At 46.0% G+C, this 20000-nt stretch overlaps 1 protein-coding gene across 15 annotated transcripts in view; it reads right to left on the reverse strand.

The window, feature by feature from the left end:
- The window catches only part of LOC123990901 (gephyrin), a 148659-nt gene that overhangs the window by 25270 nt on the left and 103389 nt on the right, over positions 1–20000 (reverse strand). For 8 of the 15 annotated variants that reach the window (XM_046291900.1, XM_046291901.1, XM_046291898.1 and 5 more), the window contains exons 9-11: positions 14850–14891; positions 12835–12909; positions 3512–3574 (exon numbers count right to left, since the gene is read on the reverse strand). The exons of 3 other annotated variants lie outside the window; for them this stretch is intronic. In XM_046291900.1, coding sequence (XP_046147856.1) covers positions 3512–3574; positions 12835–12909; positions 14850–14891 — 180 coding nt within the window. The remainder of the gene's footprint in view (positions 1–3511; positions 3575–12834; positions 12910–14849; positions 14892–20000) is intronic. 4 more of the 15 variants (XM_046291907.1, XM_046291906.1, XM_046291905.1 and 1 more) reach the window with 3 other exon arrangements.

Below are 20000 nucleotides of genomic sequence, written 5' to 3' on the forward strand. Positions count from 1 at the left end.
AAAGAGACACAATGAGATTTTTATAGAGCAAGTTGCCCTTTCGACACCTTTGAAAGATGAGATGTTTACTCAACAGTCAAAAAGTGACCGAGAAAGAGGTTTGTGACACTACACCTATCTTGCTCTTTGTCCTTCCATACAGACGTCTTCCGCTTCCTGACCTCGTATCGTTATCCTCTTTTATATGGTGCATACAATCTCACAGACATAGCAGCACTGTAAGTCACACAGGTAATACTAATTCAAGTGCCTCTTGTCTTGCTTGATACAGTGATAGCGGCTGGAATAATTTCACTGAGCTAAAACAGATTAGCTCAATTCAAAGACATAGCTGGATGAGTTTGACTGAGCTAAGATAGATGAGTTAAATTCACAGATATAGCTGGATTAGTTTGACTGAGCTAAGATAGATGAGTTAAATTCACAGATATAGCTGGATTAGTTTGATTGAGCTAAGAAAGATGAGTTAAATTCACAGATATAGCTGGATTAGTTTGATTGAGCTAAGAAAGATTAGTTAAATTCACAGATATAGCTGGATTAGTTTGACTGAGCTAAGAAAGATGAGTTAAATTCACAGATATACCTGGATTAGTTTGACTGAGCTAAAATATATGAGTTAAATTCACAGATATAGCTGGATTAGTTTGACTGAGCTAAAATAGATTAGTTAAATTCACAGATACAGTGGGGCAAAAAGTTATTTAGTCAGCCACCAATTGTGCAAGTTCTCCCACTTAAAAAGATGAGAGAGGTCTGTAATTTTCATCATAGGTACACTTCAACTATGACAGACAAAATGAGAAAAAAATTCCAGAAAATCACATTGTAGGATTTTTATGAATTTATTTGCAAATTATGGTGGAAAATAAGTATTTGGTCACCTACAAACAAGCAAGATTTCTGGCTCTCACAGACCTGTAACTTCTTCTTTAAGAGGCTCCTCTGTCCTCTACTCGTTACCTGTATTAATGCCACCTGTTTGAAATTGTTATCAGTATAAAAGACACCTGTCCACAACCTCAAACAGTCATACTCCAAACTCCACTATGGCCAATACCAAAGAGCTGTCAAAGAACACCATAAACAAAATTGTAGACCTGCACCAGGCTGGGAAGACTGAATCTGCAATAGGTAAGCAGCTTGGTTTGAAGAAATCAACTGTGGGAGCAATTATTAGGAAATGGAAGACATACAAGACCACTGATAATCTCCATCGATCTGGGGCTCCATGCAAGATTTCACCCCGTGGGGTAAAAATGATCACAAGAACGGTGAGCAAAAATCCCAGAACCACACGGGGGGACCTAGTGAATGACCTGCAGAGAGCTGGGACCAAAGTAACAAAGCCTACCATCAGTAACACACTACGCCGCCAGGGACACAAATCCTGCAGTGCCAGACGTGTCACCCTGCTTAAGCAGGTACATGTCCAGGCCCGTCTGAAGTTTGCTAGAGAGCATTTGGATGATCCAGAAGAAGATTGGGAGAATGTCATATGGTCAGATGAAACCAAAATATAACTTTTTGGTAAAAACTCAACTCGTCATGTTTGGAGGACAAAGAATGCTGAGTTGCATCCAAAGAACACCACACCTACTGTGAAGCATGGGGGTGGAAACATCATGCTTTGGGGCTGTTTTTCTGCAAAGGGACAAGGATGACTGATCCATGTAAAGGAAAGAATGAATTGGGCCATGTATCGTGAGATTTTGAGTGAAAACCTCCTTCCATCAGCAAGGGCATTGAAGATGAAACGTGGCTGGGTCTTTCAGCATGACAGTGATCCTAAACACACCGCCCGGGCAACGAAGGAGTGGCTTCGTAAGAAGCATTTCAAGGTTCTGGAGTGGCCTAGCCAGTCTCCAGATCTCAACCCCATAGAAAATCTTTGGAGGGAGTTGAAAGTCCATGTTGCCCAGCAACAGCCCCAAAACATCACTGCTCTAGAAGAGATCTGCATGGAGGAATGGGCCAAAATACCAGCAACAGTGTGTGAAAACCTTGTGAAGACTTACAGAAAATGTTTGACCTCTGTCATTTCCAACAAAGGGTATATAACAAAGTATTGAGATAAACTTTTGTTATTGACCAAATACTTATTTCCCACCATAATTTGCAAATAAATTCATAAAAAATCCTACAATGTGATTTTCTGGATTTCTTTTCTCATTTTGTCTGTCATAGTTGAAGTGTACCTATGATGAAAATTACAGGCCTCTCTCATATTTTTAAGTGGGAGAACTTGCACAATTGGTGGCTGACTAAATACTTTTTTGCCCCACTGTATACCTGGATTAGTTTGACTGAGCTAAGATAGATGAGTTAAATTCACAGATAAAGTGGACAAAGGCAACAACATCCATATCGATTCAACGGTGACAATAACAGATATATTAAGAGCAGTAACAGCAGTATTGATAGTGGCTGCTCAGACGCGGAGCAGGAGGGCTGCGTTTCTCTGAACACATCTGACTCTATGGGAACGATAAGCTAACGCTCAACTAACGCAGAAGAGTAGCCAGACAGAGGGAATGGTTATAGTGAGGCGGTACAGTAAGTACAGACCTCACACACTCTATGTGAATGTGTGTGTGTTGAGGGGGTGGCGGATTACGATCAGTTTTAGCTCAGAAATTCTCTATTCCGTTTTGTCTTCTGTCGACCTGTCTGCCAACTTGTCTACCTGTCTGTCTGTCTGTCTCTATTTCTTTTTGTCTCCCACCTACCTACCTACCTACCTACCTACCTACCTACCTACCTACCTACCTACCTACCTACCTACCTACCTACCTACCTACCTACCTACCTACCTACCTACCTACCTACCTACCTGCCTGCCTGCCTACCTGCCTACCTGCCTGCCTGCCTGCCTGCCTGCCTGCCTGCCTGCCTGCCTGCCTGCCTGCCTGCCTGCCTGCCTGCCTGCCTGTCTGTCTGTCTGTCTGTCTGTCTGTCTGTCTGTCTGTCTGTCTGTCTGTCTGTCTGTCTGTCTGTCTGTGTATGCCTGCGTGTCTGGTTGTCTGTCTTATCTGCTCCATGTCTATGTGGCTCTGCAACATGTGCCCCCCCCTACAACTACTGCAACACCGCTGGGTACTGCACAGCCAGAGGCAGGAGAGAGGGACAGGGGGGATGGAGGGGAGGGAGGGATAGCAGGATGTGGTCCCGTAGCCGAGAGAAAAGCAAAACGAACCAGACAAGACTACAGCTAAACTAGTGAACTAAAAGAGAGAGAGAGAGAGAGAGAGAGAGAGAGAGAGAGAGAGAGAGAGAGAGAGAGAGAGAGAGAGAGAGAGAGAGAGAGAGAGAGAGAGAGAGAGAGAGAGAGAGAGAGAGAGAAAAAGCGAAAGGAAGAGAGAGTGAGTGTGCACTACTGGAGCAAACTGATGACGTCTACAGACATTCTGCAACACCAGACACAGATACTAAAAGCAGAGCATGTTAGGGAGAGAGAGAAAGCCAGAAACGGAGGGCGGCAGCTCCTCATTGATGGGGGGGGGATAGTTACTCGAGAGCTGAAGGTCCTATGGCTCCTGCGATCATCTTTAAGCCCCTCCAACCTACACTGGAGCTAGTAGGAGATAAAGCATCATCACAGGCATCAGTGAACATCAACTCCCAGGATGCATCAGTACTGTACCACAACACAACAACAGAGACAACAAGAGAGCGAGACACAAGGAACAACAATCGACTGCTAGCAGAAGGGAGAAGGGATAGGGTAAGGGGGAGTGTGTGAGAGAGGGAACGTGACGAGGTTGAGAGAGAGAAAGAGAGGAGAGAGTGGGAGAGAAAGAGGGAGCGAGAGAGAGGGGTAGAGAAAAGAGGAGGAGAAAGAACGAGATGGGAAAAAGATGGGAAAAACGAGTGAGAGAGATAGTGAGAACGATAGAGAGAGAGAGAGAGAGAGAGAGAGAGAGAGAGAGAGAGAGAGAGAGAGAGAGAGAGAGAGAGAGAGAGAGAGAGAGATACGGGGGGAGGAGGGGGAGTGAAAGGGAGAGACAGGAGGGGATGGGAGAGACAGGAGGGAGAGAGAGGGACAGGAGGGGATGGGAGAGACAGGAGGGAGAGAGAGAGACAGGAGGGGATGGGAGAAAGGGAATGACAGGAGGGAGAGAGAGAGACAGGAAGGGATGGGAGAAAGGGAATGACAAGAGGGAGAGAGAGAGACAGGAGGGGATGGGAGAAAGGGGGAGACAGGAGGGAGAGAGAGACAGGAGGGAGAGAGAGAGACAGGAGGGGATGGGAGAGACAGGAGGGAGAGAGAGAGACAGGAGGGGATGGGAGAAAGGGAATGACAGGAGGGAGAGAGAGAGACAGGAGGGGATGGGAGAAAGGGGGAGACAGGAGGGAGAGAGAGACAGGAGGGAGAGAGAGAGACAGGAGGGGATGGGAGAGACAGGAGGGAGAGAGAGACAGGAGGGGATGGGAGAAAGGGAATGACAGGAGGGAGAGAGAGAGACAGGAGGGGATGGGAGTAAGGGAGAGACAGGAGGGAGAGAGAGAGACAGGAGGGGATGGGAGTAAGGGAGAGACAGGAGGGAGAGAGAGAGACAGGAGGGGATGGGAGAAAGGGAGAGACAGGAGGGAGAGAGAGAGACAGGAGGGAGAGAGAGAGACAGGAGGGAGAGAGAGAGACAGGAGGGAGAGAGAGAGACAGGAGGGGATGGGAGTAAGGGAGAGACAGGAGGGAGAGAGAGATAGGAGGGAGAGAGAGAGACAGGAGGGAATGGGAGTAAGGGAGTTACTAAGTCTACAGAAGACACAGAGAGATCAACTTGCAGAATACATAGAAAAATCAACTTTCAATACATAGAAAGCAAAAATGAAGACTAACAATAAACAACATAACAAAGTTATGAGATTCAGAACATTACAGGTGTGCCTTTTTCTGAAAGGTTTTGATCAGGACTAACAATACCATTATATGTCTAACATGGACTTTTTTTCTTACAAACTACACAAAAATAACTCAACAAGGTGTATTACACAACATAAAAACACATATATTGGGTGTCTTTCTAATGACATCTATCTAGCCAGTCTGCAAGGGAACCCCTTCAAAAGTCAACCTTAAACAGCAAATCTGTTTCTGTTCTCTATACTTGTCAACAACTCCGTTCCTCACTAGCGTAATACTAACGTGATATTACACTAAGCGGAAGAGAAAGAGAGAGAGAGAGAAAGAGAGAGGGAGAGAGAGAAAGAGAGAGAGTGAGAGAGAGAGAGAAAGAGAGAGGTAGAGAGAGAAAGAGAGAGGGAGAGAGGGAGAGAGAGAGGGAGGGAGGGAGGGAGGGAGAAAGAGAGAGGGAGAGAGAAAGAGAGAGAGGGGGAGGGAGAGAGAGAGAGAGAGAGAGAGAGAGAGAGAGAGAGAGAGAGAGAGAGAGAGAGAGAGAGAGAGAGAGAGAGAGAGAGAGAGAGAGAGAGAGAGAGAGAGAGAGCACAACGACTTATGTGGACAGACGAAAAGAGCATCAAGAGGAAAGAGTGCGGAGAAAAAGTGCAGAAAAAGGGTGCAGAAGCAAATGTGTGGAGAGACGGGTAGAGCAAAGCATAACATCATACACGCCCACCTTTTCTCCCTCTATCCCTCCCTCTATCCCTCCCTCTATCCCTCCCTCTATCCCTCCCTCTATCCCTCCCTCCCTCCCTCCCTCCCCCTCCCTCCCTCCCTCCCTCCCTCCCTCCCTCCCTCCCTCCCTCCCTCCCTCCCTCCCTCCCTCCCTCCCTCCCTCCCTCCCTCCCTCCCTCTATTCATCTCTCCCCCTCTATCCCTCTCTCCCTCTATCCCTCTCTCCCTCCCTCTATCCCTCTCTCCCTCCCTCTAATCCTCTCTCCCTCTCTCTATCCCTCTCTCCCTCCCTCTATCCCTCTCTCCCTCTCTCTATCCCTCTCTCCCCCTCTATCCCTCTCTCCCTCGATCCCTCTCTCCCTCCCTCTCTCCCTCTCTCCCTCTCTCTATCCCTCTCTCCCCCTCTATCCCTCTCTCCCTCCCTCTATTCATCTCTCCCCTACTCTATCCCTCTCTCCCTCTATCCCTCTCTCCCTCTATCCCTCTCTCCCTCTCCCCTCCCTCTATCCCTCTCTCCTTCTCTCCCTCTCTCCCTCCCTCCCTCCCTATCCCTCTCTCCCTCCCTCTATCCCTTTCTCCCCCTCTCCCTCCCTCTATCCCTCTCTCCCTCCCTCTATCCCTCTCTCCCTCTCTCCCTCTATCCCTCTCTCCCTCTCTCCCTCTCTCTTTCCCTCTCTCCCTCCCTCTATCCCTCTCTCCCTCCCTCTATCCCTCTCTCCTCCCTCTATCCCTCCGTCTATCCCTCCGTTTCCTTGGAAAACTGAGACAGAGAAGTATACTGTATGCATGAGTGACGCAAAATGTAACACACTCAAACACACAGACTTTTTAGTTCAGGTCACTTAAATCAAACAGTTTGCGTACAGACACGACAACACCCACAGTACTTAAGACAAACACTTGACAGACACACACACACACACTCGCACGCACGCATACACTGCAGTGTGTAAAAAGTGAATATGACTTCATGCCCAACAGTGTAATTCAAAAGAAGGAATTACTGAAAGTCTATTTGAGGCACACTGCACTGTAGCGATACTTGTGCCAGGAGTGTGTGAAGGTGTAGGTGTATGTGTGTGGGTATATGTGTGTAGGTGTATGTGTGTAGGTGTATGTGTGTGGGTGTATGTGTGTGGGTGTATGTGTGTAGGTGTATGTGTGTAGGTGTATGTGTGTAGGTGTATGTGTATATGTGTAGGTGTATGTGTGTGGGTGTATGTGTGTAGGTGTATGTGTATATGTGTAGGTGTATGTGTGTGGGTGTATGTGTGTAGGTCTATGTGTGTAGGTGTATGTGTGTAGGTGTATGTGTATATGTGTAGGTGTATGTGTGTGGGTGTATGTGTGTAGGTGTATGTGTATGTGTGTAGGTGTATGTGTGTGGGTGTATGTAATATATAATAATAATATAATAATAATATATGCCATTTAGCAGACGCTTTTATCCAAAGCGACTTACAGTCATGTGTGCATACATTCTACGATAACAACATTAGACCATTAGACCATAACAACATTAGACCATAACAACATTAGACCATTAGACCATAACAGCATTAGACCATTAGATCATAACAACATTAGATCATAACAACATTAGATCATAACAACATTAGACCATTAGACCATAACAACATTAGACCATAACAACATTAGACCATAACAACATTAGACCATAACAACATTAGACCATTAGATCATAACAACATTAGACCATTAGACCATAACAACATTAGACAATTAGATCATAACAACATTAGATCATAACAACATTAGATCATAACAGCATTAGACCATTAGATCATAACAGCATTAGACCATTAGACCATAACAACATTAGACCATAACAACATTATGTGTATGTGTGTAGGTGTATGTGTGTGGGTGTATGTGTGTATGTGTATGTGTGTATGTGTATGTGTGTAGGTGTATGTGTGTAGGTGTATGTGTATAGGTGTATGTGTGTGGGTGTATGTGTGTAGGTGTATGTGTATGTGTGTAGGTGAATGTGTGTGGGTGTATGTGTGTAGGTGTATGTGTATGTGTGTAGGTGTATGTGTGTGGGTGTATGTGTGTAGGTGTATGTGTGTAGGTGTATATGTGTGGGTGTATGTGTGTAGGTGTATGTGTGTAGGTCTATGTGTGTAGGTGTATGTGTGTAGGTGTATGTGTATGTGTGTAGGTGTATGTGTGTAGGTGTATGTGTGTGGGTGTATGTGTGTAGGTGTATGTGTATGTGTGTACGTGTATGTGTGTGGGTGTATGTGTGTGGGTATATGTGTGTAGGTGTATGTGTGTAGGTGTATGTGTGTAGGTGTATGTGTGTAGGTGTATGTGTATATGTGTAGGTCTATGTGTGTAGGTGTATGTGTGTAGGTGTATGTGTATGTGTGTAGGTGTATGTGTATGTGTGTGGGTGTATGTGTGTAGGTGTATGTGTGTGGGTGTATGTGTGTAGGTGTATCTGTGTAGGTGTATGTGTGTGGGTGTATCTGTGTAGGTGTATGTGTGTGGGTGTATGTGTGTATGTGTATGTGTGTAGGTGTATGTGTGTGGGTGTATGTGTGTAGGTGTATGTGTGTAGGTGTATGTGTGTAGGTGTATGTGTATATGTGTAGGTGTATGTGTGTGGGTGTATGTGTGTAGGTGTATGTGTATGTGTGTAGGTGTATGTGTGTGGGTGTATGTGTGTAGGTGTATGTGTATGTGTGTATGTGTATGTGTGTAGGTGTATGTGTGTAGGTGTATGTGTGTGGGTGTATGTGTGTATGTGTATGTGTGTAGGTGTATGTGTGTAGGTGTATGTGTGTAGGTGTATGTGTGTAGGTGTATGTGTATGTGTGTAGGTGAATGTGTGTGGGTGTATGTGTGTAGGTGTATGTGTATGTGTGTAGGTGTATGTGTGTGGGTGTATGTGTGTAGGTGTATGTGTGTAGGTGTATATGTGTAGGTGTATGTGTGTGGGTGTATGTGTGTAGGTGTATGTGTGTAGGTGTATATGTGTGGGTGTATGTGTATGTGTGTAGGTGTATGTGTGTAGGTGTATGTGTGTGGGTGTATGTGTGTAGGTGTATGTGTATGTGTGTAGGTGTATGTGTGTGGGTGTATGTGTGTGGGTATATGTGTGTAGGTGTATGTGTGTAGGTGTATGTGTGTAGGTGTATGTGTGTTGGTGTATGTGTGTAGGTGTATGTGTATATGTGTAGGTGTATGTGTGTGGGTGTATGTATGTAGGTGTATGTGTATGTGTGTAGGTGTATGTGTGTGGTGTATGTGTGTAGGTGTATGTGTGTATGTGTGTAGGTGTATCTGTGTAGGTGTATGTGTGTGGGTGTATGTGTGTATGTGTATGTGTGTAGGTGTATGTGTGTAGGTGTATGTGTGTAGGTGTATGTGTGTAGGTGTATGTGTATGTGTGTAGGTGTATGTGTGTAGGTGTATGTGTGTATGTGTATTTGTGTAGGTGTATGTGTGTATGTGTATTTGTGTAGGTGTATGTGTGTAGGTATATGTGTGTAGGTGTATGTGTGTGGGTGTATGTATGTAGGTGTATGTGTATGTGTGTAGGTGTATGTGTGCAGGTGTATGTGTGTAGGTGTATGTGTATGTGTGTCGGTGTATGTGTGTGGGTGTATGTGTGTAGGTGTATGTGTGTGGGTGTATGTGTGTAGGTGTATGTGTGTGGGTGTATGTGTGTAGGTGTATGTGTGTGGGTGTATGTGTGTGGGTGTATGTGTGTAGGTGTATGTGTGTAGGTGTATGTGTGTAGGTGTATGTGTGTATGTGTATTTGTGTAGGTGTATGTGTGTGGGTGTATGTGTGTAGGTGTATGTGTGTAGGTGTATGTGTGTATGTGTATTTGTGTAGGTGTATGTGTGTGGGTGTATGTTTGTAGGTGTATGTGTGTATGTGTAGGTGTATGTGTGTAGTTGTACGTGTGTAGGTGTATGTGTGTAGGTGTAGGTGTATGTGTGTAGGTGTATGTATGTAGGTGTATTTGTTTAGGTGTATGTGTGTGGGTGTATGTGTGTAGGTGTATGTGTGTAGATGTATGTGTGTAGGTGTATGTGTGTAGTTGTACGTGTGTAGGTGTACGTGTGTAGGTGTACGTGTGTAGGTGTACGTGTGTAGGTGTATGTGTGTAGGTGTATGTGTGTGGGCGTATGTGTGTGGGTGTATGTGTGTAGGTGTATGTGTGTAGGTGTATGTGTGTGGTTGTATGTGTGTAGGTGTATGTGTGTAGGTGTATGTGTGTAGGTGTATGTGTGTGGGCGTATGTGTGTGGGTGTATGTGTGTAGGTGTATGTGTGTAGGTGTATGTGTGTAGGTGTATGTGTGTAGGTGTATGTGTGTGGGTGTATGTGTGTAGGTGTATGTGTGTAGGTGTATGTGTGTAGGTGTATGTGTGTAGGTGTATGTGTGTAGGTGTATGTGTGTAGGTGTATGTGTGTGGGTGTATGTGTGTAGGTGTATGTGTGTAGGTGTATGTGTGTAGGTGTATGTGTGTAGGTGTATGTGTGTGGGTGTATGTGTGACTGGGACGGCTGCCATTGACTGTTTTAAAGAACATGTGAGCTGCACTGAATGAGAGTGTTTATATATCATGTATGAGTGTGCTGTGTGTGTAGTAGAACTGATTGAAGGGTGTGTCTGTCTGTGTGTGCGTCTGTCTGTGTGTGTGCCTGTCTGTGTGTGTGTCTGTCTGTGTGTGTGTCTGTCTGTGTGTGTGTCTGTCTGTGTGTGTGTCTGTCTGTGTGTGTGTCTGTCTGTCTGTCTGTGTCTGTCTGTGTGTGTGTGTCTGTCTGTGTGTGTAGTAGAACTGATTGACGGGTGTGTTTGCTTGTGTCCATGTGAGTACGCTATGTGTCCATGTGTGTGTGCCTGTCTGTGTGTGTGTTGCAGAGCTCTTAGGCCCTGCAGCATTATGCCTACCCTTGGGTAAAACCCTGACTATACACCAGCCTATTAAACTGAACCTTAATGGCACAGAATACACACACACACACACACACACACACACACACACACACACACACACACACACACACACACACACACACACACACACACACACACACACACACACACACACACACACACACACACACACACACACACACACACACACACACACACACACACACGGAAAACCCGATAGTCACCGCGGAAACAGCCTGACGACAGGTTGTCATGGCAATCGTCCACAGAGATCAATGGCGGAGGAGGCGCATGTGGAATAGCGAGTGGCGAGCACGGAGGCCGGGTCAGGGAGAAAGGTCTCGGAGTGGACGGCTACGGCGAGCCACGGATGCTGCTAAGCTTACCGCTGCCCAGGGGAAATGAATTGGCCAATAACGGACGTGGTAAAGAAGCGGCTCGCGGGGACGAGGGAACAGCCACTGTTCCTGTGCTTCTGTGCTAGGCTCAGCAAAAAACACACGCGCTGTCCGACAAATTATGCAAAGGGAGATTTCGGAGGAGAGGAAGAGGAGAGGGATGTGACATGGGGCAGGGAGGGGAGGAGAGAATGGGAGGAGTAGCCTCGTCCTTACATGGGAAGCCCGGGGAAGTCCATGGTAGAAAAATGGCTAAATAGGGGTGGGATTTGGAACCTGCTGTAAATCAGTGACGCATCGCAACATATCAAAACAATCAAATGTCTTGCTTGGGCGGAGAGATGCTCACTAGATTAGTGCAGTAGGTGCAACAGGACATGAGGAAAGACAGGAGAATTGGTGTCCATATACTGGATGCTGATTGTGTATAGACACAATTCACTTTTTCCTCAAAGTTTTTTACCACTTTCTGTGATGTTGCATACTGGCACACAGAACAACTCACTGCAATATGTTTCCTATCCGGTCTGAAAACAATGACGAACATAACACGTAGCACCAACGGGCATGTGGGGAGGGTTCTTGAAATGTAACATCCAATCAAAATCCTATGGTCCATTCAAACCGTTTCTTTTGCTATAAAAACTTCTCCAGACTTCCAAGGCAGGTGTGAAAACCAGGTTATTTTGGAGAGGAGAGGAAAGGAGAGGAGAGGAAAGGAGAGGAGAAGTTCAAAAACCCTTCTAGCACCACTCTGTCCCACGGGAGAAAGGGATGGAAGAGAGGATAGTGACAGAGTGGGGAAGGACGGGACAAATGCTTCTGTTGCCCTCAAAAGAAAACACTCACTTGTGAGAGAAAGACCTAAAGGGGTCAGAGGGGGAGAGGGGGAGCGGAGGGGGAGAGGGGGAGCGAGGGAGGGAGAGAGTGAGGGGGGTGAGAGATGCCTCTCTACACTACTCAAGGGTCTATTCCTGCGGAGAGGGACGAGCATCACGTAGGAGTGACGCCACATGACAGCACTTCCTCTGGCTAAACTGAGTGCAAGCTACTGTGGTACACACACACACACACACACACACACACACACACACACACACACACACACACACACACACACACACACACACACACACACACACACACACACACACACACACACACACACACACACACACACACACACACACACACACACACACACACACACACACACACACACACACAGCTATGCTCTGGTACAAGGACATTGATGTGCACATCTTCTCTTAGACATGAACAAAAGCACGACAACAAGAAATGCTCCCCTGCCCAGCTGCCAGCACACACACACACGACTACATGGTTGACGGATGAGAGAGAATGAACGCTGCGTGGAGTTCTAGAGAGGCCTGAGAATGGGAAGTACTGAACACTCTATCTCCAAGCCTACTTGGATTGGCTAAAATGCCTGTTGAGAGAGAGGTATTGGTATGAACAGATCAAGCCAAAACCCCTAGAAAGACTACATTACCCATACTACTCTGTGAGCCAAATTCCTACTGGAACCTTTCATATTGCGTGTTGCTCCCCTATGGCAATACATCCGACGTGTCCTTCCTGCCTCTCCTGCCACTCCTCCCTCTCTTCCCTACAGTCTCTCGCTGTCTTTCCTGTAGACGAGCTCCAGTACTGCATCACCACACAGGGGAGCCACCGAGAGCAGGCTGCCTGAGATGGCGAGCTCTCTGTGGGCTGTGGATCCAGGCACCTCCCCTGTCTGTCTACGTACCTCTGGATGTCTGTCAGGGGTCTCTAACAGGTGTCTTTGGTTTCTCTGAGGCCCTAGTGCTGTGTGGTGACTGTGTCTGTGTCTATGGTGAGGAGCGAGGCCTGCATGCCGGTATAGAGAAAGGCTAGGAAGAATGTAAGGGGGTTTACCTGGTCCAAGGTAGAGTACCTTGACTTGAGCGTGATGACCTCATCCAGGTGAGCCCTGAACTCTCTCCGTGAGGCCTGGAGGAAGCCACAGGATAGGTCACTCGCCTTCACACACGCCATCATGCATCACACACACGTCCCATATTGGTACACACACACACATGTACACACACACTCAAATGTCCTGGTACAGTACAATAGTACACATAGTTGTGGCCTGGCACACACACACACACACACACACACACACACACACACACACACACACACACACACACACACACACACACACACACACACACACACACACACACACACACACACACACACACACACACACACACACACACACACACACACACACACACACACACGCACACACGCACACACGCACACACGCACACACACACACACACACAACTCAGGACTACTGAGGTGACACATACAGAAATCAGTTCAAACAACAATAAAAAAGACTCCAAAACAGCCAATATTCTGACAATAAAGAACCAAACATTGATGAAATAGTGTCCAAATAATGTGATGGCAACTTTTTGCTCCAACCTAGAGCACGTTTATTATGGGTCTGAGAGTGAGTTAGTGTTAGTGAGCGGAGGAGAGTGATATTAGCTTTGTTTGTGTTGGTGTACTGGTGGAAATGTGCCTCTTTTCAGTGCTTGACATACGATTCCTGTATCTTCGCTCTAAAATGATCCAAGGTCAGTTATAACTCACATCATTGGTTGCTGCAAGGATAGAGAAAGCTGACCCTGAAATAGGATGAAACCTTACTGAAGGCCTGTGCCTAGCTGTCAAAACATTGGTTTATGAAACGTATTGCATCCGAGCCATTGGAGCTGGAGTGTCAAACATGTGGTCCACAGATCCGGCCCACGAGGAGGCCCAATTTTTGACGTTTGACATATTTTGCAAAAATAAATTTAGGGGGGAACGAAAGAACTCAATATACTTTAACATGACTAAAACCAAATGTGTAGGATGAAAATGGACCTACATTCATCCTGTTGACTGTGTCCAGCTCACTAGTCACTGAAATGAAAGCTAGACAGTCAGGGACCATGGAACATTCCAGAAACAATGTATACAGGACTATTTTATGCTCATTTCAAATGCATGGAAATATAAGACCTTTTCAGTGTGGCCCTCCGGACCACAATGAACACTGAATTACAGGCAAAATTAGCTTGACAACCCTGAATTAATGTCCAACTTTTCTATTTATTTTTATAAATAGATGTTACTTACAGGAGAACTATTGTGTCCTCCCACTGCCCATCTATTGTAGATGGATACCATATCCCTTCCCAATAATCAATCTCACTAACAATAAATGAAGCACAAGGGAGGTGCCTGTAAGAGATGTTGTCACAGCGCTGAGTAAGAGCAAGCCTACCTCAAAACCAGCTGAAGGGTAGAGCAATGCACTGTTGGTACAAGCACCGCTGCCGACGCACAGTGAGGCGGCTACCGTGACGTTTCAACTCTAACACTGTATTTGGAACGTCACTGAGTCACATGTCACATGGCACGAGGTGTGAGTGGGTGGTGAGGTGGTGATGTGAATGGGGCTGTGTGTGGGGAGGGAGGGATTCCATTAGATACAACTTAGGGCATCTCAGACGATAGGATGCGTTCGATTACACTATGGTCCAGATGTTAACATGAAACTGGTCAAAAGGCCTGTACATACTCTGATACGGGAAGAGATTTAAAATGCAAAGGATTCTGGGATTTGCAGTACTCCGAGAGACGACTGTGTCCTTCCACCTAGCAGGGGCAGCATGCAGGGCAGACATACAGATAAAGGGAAGAAGGAGGATGAACATTGTGCAAAACAGAGGAAGAAGGAAGAAGGAAGGAGGGATGGAGTGACTGCGCAAAACATGCCAGGTGAACGAGGAGGGGGGACCATGGTAACCGATGCCATGACGATGCCATGATGACGTCATGACGACAGTGGCCATGGCGATTCCTTAGTAGGCTTGCAAGAGTACCTCAGCAATGCTTAGGGTGGATGAACAGGAGGGGAGCCGCGCCTGGTGCCACAAGAGAGAAGGAGGAGGAGGAGGAGGAGGAGAGGGGAGAAAAGAACAGGGTTAACACAGCCAGAGAGAAGACAGACAGACAGACAGACAGACAGACAGACAGACAGACAGACAGCCAGACAGACCAGACAGACAGACAGACAGACAGACAGACAGACAGACAGACAGACAGACAGACAGACAGACAGACAGACAGACAGACAGACAGACAGACAGACAGACAGACAGACAGACAGACAGACAGACAGACAGACAGACAGACAGACAGACAGACAGACAGACAGACAGACAGACAGACAGACAGACAGACAGACAGACAGACAGACAGACACTGAGACAGACAGCGCCACTGTCTCCTGCCATGTTCATGCGGTATCAGAATTATCCTATACTCAAGACCAACACTGCCATAAAGCAGCTCAGACGCATCAAGACAGTATCCAAAATTGCCTTCCAAGTGTTAAGCTCAAGTGGGAAACTCGGGTAGCGTTGTTGTACCCCCAGTTTCCCAGTTCCTAGTTTCCACATGAATGCAGCATCAGTGTGTCTGTCTCAGTTAAGTCAGCACAGCCGAGGGTCAGGCATTATGACACATATAGTACAGTACAGGACAACAAGGTAAAGCTGAGACTCCTGACTGAGGACCAGAGGAGAGCACAGTTACATTGATCAATTAGATTTATTGGAATTGTTGCATTGACCGTCTCTTTTGTTGATTTATTGATTGTGTGTATGTGTGTGTGCGTGTGTGTGCATGCGTGTGTGAGATACTCTGTGCCTGTGAGAATGAATGTGTAGTGTCTGCATGTCTGAGTGCACGACCCACAGCAAATCACCAAAACCGTTACTTACCGTAGGAATGATTTTGTACATAGAAACAGTTCATTTGTGTGACAGTTTACCCTCCGTTAAATCAGCAACTTACTCTACAAAATTGTTTGAGTGTTTATTTATTTCTGAACCTTTACTGAGCTAGGCAAGTCAGATAAGAACAAATTCTTATTTACAATGACGGCCTACTCCAGCCAAACTCGGGCGACGCTGGGCCAATTGTGCGCCACACCTGGATTCAAACCCGGTACTATAGTGACGCCTCTTGCACTGAGATGCAGTGCCTTAGACTGCTGCGCCACTCGGAGGCTCATGATTTTTACATAGAAAACATATGACAAACTATCACATTACCATACCCATAACTGTCTATCCCCTGTTTGATCTGTAGACTTAACTGTAGACCTCAGACCAGTCTATCCCTAGCTGCTCTGTAGCCTGATGAATGGGAGGGGAACAATGTGATGTGTGGATCCATTCAAAGACATATTGAAGGAAAATCCTATTTTACTATGATGATAACCTCATTAAGTACATAAGTACAAGTATTTCAATCTATTGTAGCCCACACAAACACTCATTTGACCAATGACAGACTAGACAAACACTGCCCTCAAAAGCTGACCAATGACAGACCAGTAAACCACTGCCCTCTCCGACAGTGACCAATGACTGACCAGAAAAACCCACTGCCCTCCAAAATGACCAATGGCAGACCAGCAAACAACTGCTCCCCTCTAATTCCTCAAAAGATCTGACCAGTATGCCTCGGCCAACCTTGATATTCTAACACCAAGCCTCTTCAGAAGCCTTTAAAATCATCTATTACTTAGACTGCGCATTAAATGGCACTCTATTCCCTATATAGTGCACTAGTTTTGACCAGGGCCCATAAGGCTCTGGTCGAACATAGTGCACTACATAGGAAACAGGGTGCCATTTCCGATTCAGCCTATAAGTCTAACAGTCTGAGAGATCCACTCTAAACTGCCACTCTGGGAATTGTAAGGGAAAGACCGCATGAGGCTGTGGCAGGAATGCACAATGGAATAGCGACCAGAGCGAAGGGATGTTTGCACATCAAATCCTCCCGGCTTTTCAATTGAAAAGGCTGCAGCTGCAGTCTGCTCCATGTAGAAATGATAATACGTCCTATTGTAGTGGTAAACCATGAGCTAGTGAGAGTGGTGCAGTGGAGGGAAGGGGGTAACACAGTAGAGTGTGTGTGTGTTCGTGGTTCTCTGGGTCTGCCCACCAGACTCAATGGTTTGCATGGGCCCACGTGGTGAATGAACAGCGCTACGGTACTTTGAATGCAGTGGGTCAAGGCAGAGCCTCCATTCAGTCTCATCCACTCCACTCGGTTTCTGTCTCTGACACTATAGAATGGTCTCTGTTTTCTGATCGTTTTCTAGGCTAGGCCTGGGTAGGCCTGGTTTTCTAGGCTACCCCCCGCAGGCAAACTCAGAGCAAGACGGCAGGAGTAAGTGAGGACAAAAATACTGGAAACAGTGCACAAGAATACAGACTTACATACACGCATGCAAGCACCCACACATTTGGAAATATGTGCGCGCGCACACACACACACACACACACACACACACACACACACACACACACACACACACACACACACACACACACACACACACACACACACACACACACACACACACACACACACACACACACACACACACACACACACACACACACACACACACACACTCCACGCATAATAATCTGGACTCTGTGTGTAACATGTTCCCTAATTTGGATCTAAAGCCATTGGACCCAAATGGACTACAGAGACTCAGAGCCAAACATATACAGGTACAGCTGTGTCTCCAGCAGAGACACAAGTGGAGCTTTCACTTTGATCAAATCTTCTACTCTCATCTCATCACGGCCTCACGAAACCAAGGATGGCCTATACAGTACACATTCCATTTAGGCTTGGGCTGTATACCGTATATACCGGGTTATTTGGGAGTAGCCTCTGGATGGCTTTTCAATAGCGTCAATACCGCTGAAAATGCCTGCAGTCAACTTGTGCAACACGTTAGGAGATAAAGCAGATTGTGTTCTTCATTTCACCTTGTCACCTTATTCTATATTATTTCTCAGAACTTATTTCATGTTTTTGTTTGTAAATAGCACTAACCCTAACCCTAACGGGAGAAAGAGGGAGCTGTGTATTAACAGAGGTCATAGTTCATTTTGAAACCCAACCGTGTGTTGTTTTGCTTCAATAGACGGATCAGGGAGATGCAGCTAAAGTTGAAGTTCTCATTGGTCCGGAAAGAGCTTCGTTTTCATCAGATGACAACAGAAGTGCAACGCTATTTGGCTGACAGCCACACAAGTAAATGAGCTTACAATGAAAAAGAAAGGTATTTTTGGCAAAAATGATGCATGGACATCATGTTTAATTTTAATTTGATTTATTTCACCTTTATTTCACCAGGTAGGCTAGTTGAGAACAACTTCTCATTTGCAACTGCGACCAGGCCAAGATAAAGCAAAGCAGTGTGACACAAACAACGTCACAGAGTTACACATGGAATAAACAAACATACAGTCATAACATGCAAATGAGGTAGGACAAGGGAGGTAAGGCAATACATAGGCCATAGTGGTGAAATAATTACAATATAGCAATTAAACACTGGAGTGATGGATGTGCAAAAGATGAGTGTGCAAGTAGAGATACTGGGGTGCAAAGGAGCAAGATAAATAAAATAAAAACAGTATGGGGGGTAATTGGATGGGCTATTTACAGATGGGCTATGTACAGGTGCAGCGATCTGTGAGCTGCTCTGACAGCTGGTGCTTAAAGCTAGTGAGGGAGATATGAGTCTCCAGCTTCAGTGATCTTTGCAGTTCATTCCAATCATTGGCAGCAGAGAACTGGAAGGAAAGGCGACCGAAGGAGGAATTGGCTCTGGGGGAGACCAGGGAAATATACCTGCTGGAGTGCATGCTACGGGTGGGTGCTGCTATGGTGACCAGTGAGCTGAGATAAGGTGAGGCTTTACCTAGCAAAGACTTATAGATGACCTGGAGCCAGTTGGTTTGGCGACGAATACGAAGCGAGGGCCAGACAACGAGAGCATACAGGTCGCAGTGGTGGGTAGTATATGGGGCTTTGGTGACAAAACGGATGGCACTGTGATAGACTGCATTCAATTTGATGAGTAGAGTGTTGGCGGCTATTTTGTAAATGACATCCCTGAAGTCAAGGATCGGTAGGATATTCAGTTTTACGAGGGTATGTTTGGCAGCATGAGTGAAGATGCTTTGTTGCAAAATAGGAAGCCGATTCTATATTTAATTTTGGATTGGAGATGCTTAATGTGAGTCTGGAAAGAGAGTTTACAGCCTAACCAGACACCTAGGTATTTGTAGTTGTCCACATATTCTAAGTCAGAACCGTCCAGAGTAGTGATGCTGGATGGTTGGGCAGGTGTGGGCAGCGATTGGTTGAAGAACATGCATTAGGTTTGCTTGCATTTATGAACAGTTGGAGGCCCCGGCAGGACAGTTGTATGGGATTGAAGCTCTTCTGGAGGTTAATTAACACAGTGTCCAACGAAGGGTCAGAAGTATACAGAATGGTGTCATCTGCGTAGAAGTGGATCAGAGTATCACCAGCAGCAAGAGCGACATCATTGATGTATACAGAGAAAAGAGTTGGCCCGAGGATTGAACCTTGTGTGGGTTTAAGGGCATCAAGCTTAGATCGTTGGATGGCCGGGGTGTTAAGCATGTTCGAGTTTAGGTGACCTAACAGCACAAGCTCTGAAGATAATGCTCATCATAGAAAGAATGTACATTTCCTAATGTTTCGCTTAAAGTTAATCTTTCATTTTACCGTAGAAAAGTAGACTATTAACACCAAGACATGTATTTCCATATCAGTCAGAGTGTGCTGGTATAATGCCTGTTGGTGAATTCTCATCTGAAGCACAAACTGAAACATTTTACATCTGGCATCAATATATTTCTCATGTGTTTTATCATTTTTTCCTGTGTGAAAAACAGAATTCTGCGTTAATGCGATCCTAAGTTTAACTTACAAGTTTTCTAAGCAAGTTGGCTGAATTAATAAGGTGACGGGGCGTCATATTGTTTTAGCTTTCTGCCGTGTTTGGAAAGTCAAAGCCCTTTGGATGAGCTACCTGTATCTTGATTTCCTTGTGTTTTTTTGTCCACTCAGTTGTCGGCCTGTCTGCTCCTCCCCTCTCTTCTCCAATCAGACCAGGC

The sequence above is a fragment of the Oncorhynchus gorbuscha genome, linkage group LG12 (genome assembly GCF_021184085.1).
Source record: "Oncorhynchus gorbuscha isolate QuinsamMale2020 ecotype Even-year linkage group LG12, OgorEven_v1.0, whole genome shotgun sequence".
Taxonomy (NCBI): Eukaryota; Metazoa; Chordata; class Actinopteri; order Salmoniformes; family Salmonidae; genus Oncorhynchus; species Oncorhynchus gorbuscha.